The 7560-nt window shown below is 44.4% G+C and overlaps 1 protein-coding gene across 4 annotated transcripts in view; it reads left to right on the top strand.

Moving 5' to 3' along the window:
* Positions 1-2585: 2585 nt before the first annotated feature.
* The window catches only part of LAMC2 (laminin subunit gamma 2), a 61720-nt gene continuing 56745 nt past the window's right edge, over positions 2586-7560 (top strand). For 2 of the 4 annotated variants that reach the window (XM_089910162.1, XM_022593316.2), the window contains exon 1: positions 2599-2871. In XM_089910162.1, the coding sequence (XP_089766288.1) occupies positions 2793-2871 (79 nt within the window). In that variant the 5' untranslated portion in view covers positions 2599-2792. Of the gene's footprint in view, positions 2872-7560 lie in introns of all 4 variants that reach the window. The other 2 variants (XM_089910195.1, XM_089910158.1) reach the window with 2 other exon arrangements.

Below are 7560 nucleotides of genomic sequence, written 5' to 3'. Positions count from 1 at the left end.
GGTTGCAAGCCTGAGCCAGACAGGTTGTTCAGATGTGTGAAGAGGCCCAGAATAAGGCAAGGAGAGGAGATAGGAACTGAGAAACACTGGAGCATTCTGTTCACATAAAAGAGGCTACTATTGGCCTGGTATCCAGGGGCCTGCTGCCCGTTTTCTACCCCAGGTCCAAATGATCCCTGGGGCTCCTTGCAGAGCTAACATGTTAGGAAAATCAGAAGTATTTGTTCAAAGTTCATTGTGACTTAGCTTTACTGATGTGGGCCAAGAGTCCACAGCCTGGTGGGGTTATAACAGAGATGTTGATAAATAACCATTGACTACATATTGAATTCATTCAATATTGTGAATTTGTCTTTTTTATGGTGCTTCTTTTTTTTTCTTTCTTTTAATCAGACTGCATGGCAGAGGGCAATATCCATGGCGCTTTTTTTTGGGGGGGGGGACGTATATATTTATTTATTTATTTAGGCCAAACCCTTTGGCTTGTGGGATCTTAGTTCCCCAGCCAGGGATTGAACCTAGGCCCTCGGCAGTGAGAGCACAGAGTCCTAACCACTGGACCTCCAGGGAATTCCCTTTTATGGTGCTTTTTAATCTGACCTAACAAAGAGCTTATGGACTTGAAACTAGATTGCCTGATTTTGAAGCTTGATTTTGCCATTTACAAGCAGTGTGAATTCGAGCATGTTGCCGATCTTTCCATGTCTTTCCATGCATCTTTCTTTTTCTCATCTGTGAAATGGGGAAATTAATAGTACATCTGTTTCATAGCATTGTTTTGAAGACTGAAGGGTTATGTACAAAAGATTTACAACAGTGATGGCAAATAGGTACTGTATATTTTTTAGCTATTATTATTACTCTCCAAAAATGATGGTAGCTGGAAATTACCTGTTCCAACTTTTGAAATATAATAAACTATAGTAATCTGTACTAAAATGAAATTACCTTCAAGACTTTACTTTGCAGGGCTCTGCTCCTTGTTCCTGCAGGGCTGGGGGGCATTGCCCATCACTGATGGGTAGGCCTACAAGGAACAGACAACTCAGGGACATGATTTCAGCCTCTACAATGCACCAGATACTAGAAGGGAAAATTCTAAATACCTGGTCTCTGTGACCTGAAACTTCAGCAGTAATCAGACACAATGAGTTTGGGGAGAGAAGAATATTTTTTTGAATCATGGACAGAATAAAAGAAAATCAAGCTTGGGATAAGATAATTGGAGCTTCCTTTCTAGTCCTCATTTTTTATTGATGGAGATTTGTTTTTAGAGTAGGTGTTGGCCAGTTTGCAGTAACCTACCTCACTCCTATGGGTCCTTGGTGCTGTATGCAGATCCCAGGTATTCCTGAACACCTGGTTCATTCTCCATGTTCTGTACAAAGCTATCCCTAGCTGTCCAGGCAGCCCAACCTGGCCTTGATTGCATGCACGAACTGAAATCTTATACCCTTTGACACTTAATCATGTACTATTTTGCATTGTTTTTTGCCTTATGTTGTTATCATGTATGGAACTATCTAGAGAACACCCATTCATTTATTTAGTCAGTGAACAATAGTTTATTGGGGGCTTTATTGGGGGTCTTTGCAGGCCTTGATAATGAAAAGTAGGGGTGATTGTTTTGGACAGATTGTGTGTGTGTGTATATATATATATATATATATATATATATATATAATACCTCTGACGGTTTAAAAATCTCTAGTAGGAACCAAAGCTTTCTCCTTGGCAGCCAACTCTTTGAATTAGTGCCACCAGCCTCCCTAGGGAAAGGGACAATGTAGGATACACCACTTGCAGTTTCTTACTCACCTAAGACAATGGACTTGGATGATACTCACAGTTGGACTCTACAGATATTTTCTAAAGGGCCCGTAGAGAATGGCATGAGAAATATGCTCTATGATGTAAAAAGAATATAAAATCTGGATCCTCTTTCTTATTCAATCCAACAGAACACTAATTGAGCACCAAGTGCACGCTGGATACTATACTAGTTGTTAGTGATACAGAATGGTACCTAGCCTAGTACAGACTGGTGGGAGGCCCACCAGTCAACAGATGACTTAATGAGTTACTAGGCCTGGTGATCAAGAGGTGATGGGGACCCAGGAGAGGAACCTTGGTCCAGCCAGGTGATGGTGAGGCATAGAATGAGGTGTCACCAGAGTGAATAGGCTGGGGTAGGGCTACTGTAGTTCAGAGAGAGGTTGAGCCTAGGTTGGAGGGTAAAGGGGACCCTGTTGTGACTGTTGGACTGGCCTGTTTTCCCTGATGTCTTTCAGACCAGAGCTGATCACAGCTGCTGACTTATTTCTGAGTTTGCACTCCTGAGACTGGGCCTCCCAGTTTGAGGAAGGGGCAGGCTGCTAGCTACCTCCGAATTCTGCCCTGGACCACCCTGGGAGAGAAGGAGGGCTCAGGGGGATCTGGCACATTCCTCCAGAAGGATCCCTGAGCTGAGGCCTCTGCACCACACCCTCGGCCCAGGTCAGGTGTGCGCCCTTCTTGCGGCGAGGGGGGAGCCTGGCAGCTGGGGTGAGTGCTTTTACAGCTCCGTGTGTGCTGTGTGTTTGCTTCCCGAGGGCTGGGTTCTCCTTATTCACAGGTGAGTCACACCGTGAAACACACGCTCTCTTCCTGTCAGGACTGAGTCAGGTAGAAGAGTCGATAAAACCACCTGATCAAAGAAAAGGAAGGCACAGCGGAGCGCAGAGCGAAAGCTCCCAGCCGCGAGGCGCAGGGCAGCACCCCTGCAGCGGCTGATCGCGCGGCCCGGCCCGGCCATGCCTGCGCTCTGGCTCAGCTGCTGCCTCTGCTTCTCGCTCCTCCTGCCTGCAGCCCGGGCCAACTCCAGGACGCCAGGTGAGTCCCTTCCAGGAAGAACGGCGCAGCCCTAGGCTGGGAACTGGCCTTTCCCTGCAGACCGTGATGGCTGCACTCACCTCCGAGGAGCCCCACTTTATGAGAATCTCTTTAGAGCTCCCTCCTCCTGCCCCATCTGGGGCTCCTCCAGAGATTTGTTTACAATAATATATATTATTTACTAATACTATATAAAGCTGTCTGATTTTAAAATATGAAGCCAATAGGTCGTGCCAAAACCAGGGTTTTCCTTGCTTTAAAATTGTTCCTTCTTGATTGCTTTTTTGATCAAAGGGCTTCTGTTTGATCAGTAATAGCAAAACATGTTGGTATATAAATTCTATTCCCAATGTGTGTTTTTACTGATGGGATTTTGGTGAGAATGCTTTCTGTGACTGTGAACCCCACAAAGATTGAAAAGGAATCTCTTCAGTCATCCTTCTGGTATTCCCGTTTCTTTGGGATGGAAAATGAGTTAAGAGTCTTAACAATGCTTTACTTTTGCATAACATTACTTTTTATAGTATTTTCACATAATATTCATTCAACAGGCATTTATTGGGCACCTATGTCATAGGTCATTTGATCTTATCTAGGGCACCCAGTAGCTGTCACTTCATGAGTTCAACTCCTATAAACAAAACTTTCTGGGCACCTAACAACGGTTTACTGTATGCATGTGTCAGCTATGACAACACATAAAGGGTGTTTTCCTTAAGTTTTACTTAGTAGTCACTTAGTTTTACCAATGATATTTGCCTGTGTAATTACCCCAAATTCTCAGGTTTATTTTTGCTTCTTGTATCTGATGGCATTTCAGTAATTATCTCAATAGGTCCAAGAGCCATCTTCACACATGTGCATGTGTGAACATGAGACCAGGCTCATGGGTACATGGAATTATCTTAGATATTTCAATTATTACTTTGCAGTCTGGGTGATGCTGCCTGAATTGTATTTGAATGGCATGAATGTTTTAGCGTGTGTTTGAATGCATTTGATAGTCTTCTGTTTTTTTTCCTAAGATAATGGAATTAACTTACAACCCATCATCCTTGACTACCATTTAAAAACCACTTATGAAAATGATCATGTGGGTTAGAATCCCTCAGAATAAATAACTTTAACCTAGTGAGAAACGTCCTAAAAGTAAGAACAGTCTTTGAATATTAGAATTCAGAGGAACTGCTTATGGATCAACTACTAGAATTCCTTGGTTTAAAAAAAGAAAATATGGAAATGTATTTGCACAAAGCTACATAAACAACTACTGGCACTTGATCCAGTGGTTCTTAGACTGGAACATTAGGGACCACATTATAAAATTAATAAGGGGGGCTTCCCTGGTGGCGCAGTGGTTGAGAGTCTGCCTGCTGATGCAGGGGACACGGGTTCGTGCCCCGGTCCGGGAAGATCCCACATGCTGCAGAGCGGCTGGGCCCGTGAGCCATGGCCGCTGGGCCTGCGCGTCCGGAGCCTGTGCTCCGCAACGGGAGAGGCCACAGCAGTGAGACGCCCGCGTACCGCAAAAAAAAAAAAAAAAAAAAAAGTAATAAGGGAACAAGTTACATATGTTTTATATAATGAGTAACTATTGAAGCAATTTCCTTTTTTGGCTGTAGCTGAGTGTATGTGTGTGCGTTAGCATTAGATAACAGAAACAAATATGTAGGGTGATGAATTGTTTAATAAAATAACTATTTAATAAACTGTTTAATAAAATCAGACTCAGGAGGACAGAGTTTGGACTTTAACTTCTCAAGGATGGACAAGCTCTGAGTATTCCATCTACATCATTAAGTCAGAAGCAGTGTTTAAGCTCATTTCCATTCTTTCCCCTTCCTTAAAGACAGGCCACTTAAAAAACTAGGCTGCCTCCTCAAAGGGCTTCATTTGGGGCTCAATGAGAGTGTGAAAAATTTGTGTTAGGCTAGAGCACACATGCTTTCCCATTTATGGGATGCTGTGATGTAGTGGGAGTTGGACCGAAAGTATGGTGCTTGCCACCTCCCAAAGTGACCTGCATCTGTGCACCTCTGCGAGCCTAAAGCAGTGACATTGCTTCCTGGGTGTTCCCGTGCAGGTGAAATTATGGTGTTAGATATAATCAGAGTTGGTCTCAGCTAAAGCACAGGTTTTAGAGTCAGCCTGACCTGGCTTCAAAATTTGGCTGATTCACTTACTAGTCCCTTATTCATAACCATTCAGGTTCCTCAGCTGCTTGGAGTCTGCTCTTTGCCTGTTAAGTGGAGGCAATAGTGCTATGTATCCTTGCAGGTCTGTTGAAAGGATGAGATGTTACTGTAAAGTGCCTTAAAATGCCTAGAACCACGGTTCTTCAAAAGGTCTGATGCTGGGCTTCCCTGGTGGCGCAGTGGTTAAGAATCCACCTGCCAATGCAGGGGACATGGGTTCAAGCCCTGGTCTGGGAAGATCTCACTATGCCATAGAGCAATTAAGCCCACGCGCCACAACTACTGAACCCACGTACCACAACTACTGAAGTCCGCACTCCTAGAGCCTGTGCTCCACAACAACAGAAGCCACCGCAATGAGAAGCCCGTGCACCACAATGAAGAGTAGCCCCCGCTAGCCGCAACTAGAGAAAGCCCACGCGCAGCAACAAAGACCCAACGCAGCCAAAACTGAATATATAAAATAAGTTAATTTTAAAAAAAAAGTCTGATCCCAAAGTCTGATATAGTGAACTCAGATGCTTAGAGGTCATTAAGAAAGATAGAGACTCCCCTTCAGGAGCTCACAGTTGGTGTGAATGTGGGTGTAGCTCCAATGGTCTGGATCATAGTTCACTTGGGGAGGTGCGACTGGAGAAGGGAGATAGGAATGAGACTAGAAATGTAGCCAAGAATCTGGTGGTGAAGAGCCTTACGTACCAGTCTGTGCCATTAGGTTGGTACCCTGTAGGCAAAGAAGGGTTGCGGTTGCAGATGTTTTGTAAGTGGGGTGGGTGTGGTCAGATTCATGTTTAAAAGATCACTCACTTAAGGGCTTAGAGGATGGAGTTGAACTAGGAGAGGCAAACAAACGGCCATTGCAATAAACCAAATGAGAGGTGATGAGGGCTTACCTCATGGTGGTGGAATAGTAAAGAGGAAACAGATCACAGAGACATTTAGAAGGTAAAATTGGAAGAATTTGGTGATCCAATGAGTGTGTGCGTGTGTTAGGGATAATAGTAAGGGAAAATTGTGAGAAATGAGGAAGAGTCCAAGATGGGTCCGAGGCTTCAGGCTTGTGTAGTTGGTTAGACAGTGATGCCGTTAAAGGAAATGAGGACTACAGAGACGATCAGATTTGGGAACGAGGCTGGGCGATGGATGAAGTGAAGGAAGTGAGTTTCTGTGGGGATCTGTTGTATTTGAGATGCAAGTGGGGATGTCCAGTGAACAGCTGGAGCTATGATTTTGAAATTTAGAAGAAATTCAAACAATATAAAGTCGGGAGCCCAAAGGAGCTCCCAAGGAGGTGGAAGGACAGTGAAGGAGAACAGGAGGAAGGGGCATTGAGGCTAGAGGAGAATCAAGAAAGAGGAGAGTTTTGTTAGCCCAAGGAAGAGTTTCGCCGATGTAGGAGTCATAAATGGTACTCAGAGGTAGAAATATGAATACACAAAGAGTGAGGACTAAGAGACACTGTTGGATTCAGCCACCAGGTAAGTTTTTCTTTTTTTTTTTGCGGTACGTGGGTCTCTCACTGTTGCGGCCTCTCCCGTTGCGGAGCACAGGCTCCAGACGCTCAGGCTCAGCGGCCATGGCTCACGGGCCCAGCCGCTCCGCGGCATGTGGGATCTTCCCGGACCGGGGCACAAGCCCGTGTCCCCTGCATCGGCAGGCGGACTCTCAACCACTGCGCCACCAGGGAAGCCCCACTAGGTAAGTTTTGAAGCAATTGTTCGAGAATGGTGAGCTCAGAATCGAAGATTATTTAAATCCCTAATTTAGTTTCTCCCATGTCCTGATGCTAGAAAAGAAGTGCTGTGGAGAGTGGAAAGGACCCCTGGAAAGGTTTACACTCTCATAGATTCTGTTATTAAATTGGTGAAGTGGTACAGCATCATGTGTAGGGGTGCAGGCTCTGTAGTAAGACTGCCTGGGTTCAAATCCTAGCACTGTCCTTTACCACTTAAGGGATTGAGGTAAGCTACCTCACGTGTTACTCGGTTTCCTCATCTCTGAGATGAGGGTAATAAATGATTGTGATTATTATATGTAAAGCATTTTGCACAGTGCCTAGTAAACACTCACTGTGTTCGATATTATTGTTATATAACTAACTGCTCTGCCAGTACTGAATGTCAGTATAATGCCTTTTGTGTTTTAAGTGGTAAAGTTTTGGAAGAGGCTCCTTTCATTAGTCCAGGAAAGGTGATGAGGAGCCCTTTGGCTCAGGCTGAAATGAACCCTAAGTTTTACCCAATGAAACAAATGGAATTCCTGACAAGGAACCCAAAGCAGATCGGAATTTCAAGATTGGGTTTCATATCATTTTGCCTTTTGTCAGCCAGACCTCAGCACATATAGATTGAGCACATCTGTTACTCTCTAGAACATGCCCGTGTATAAGATGACCCCAACATAAGATGATCTCTCGCTTCTCAATGGGAAGATCTCCCTCTCACACCATCAAAAAAAAAAGAAAGGGGTTGGTTAACCTTTTTTTCTTTTGCCA

The sequence above is a fragment of the Delphinapterus leucas genome, chromosome 1 (assembly GCF_059928025.1).
Source record: "Delphinapterus leucas isolate spDelLeu-1000000601 "Yukka" chromosome 1, BTC_Dleu_Yukka2, whole genome shotgun sequence".
NCBI lineage: Eukaryota > Metazoa > Chordata > Mammalia > Artiodactyla > Monodontidae > Delphinapterus > Delphinapterus leucas.
Note: the sequence above shows the minus strand (reverse complement) of the source record. Positions and strands in the feature narration are given on the sequence as shown.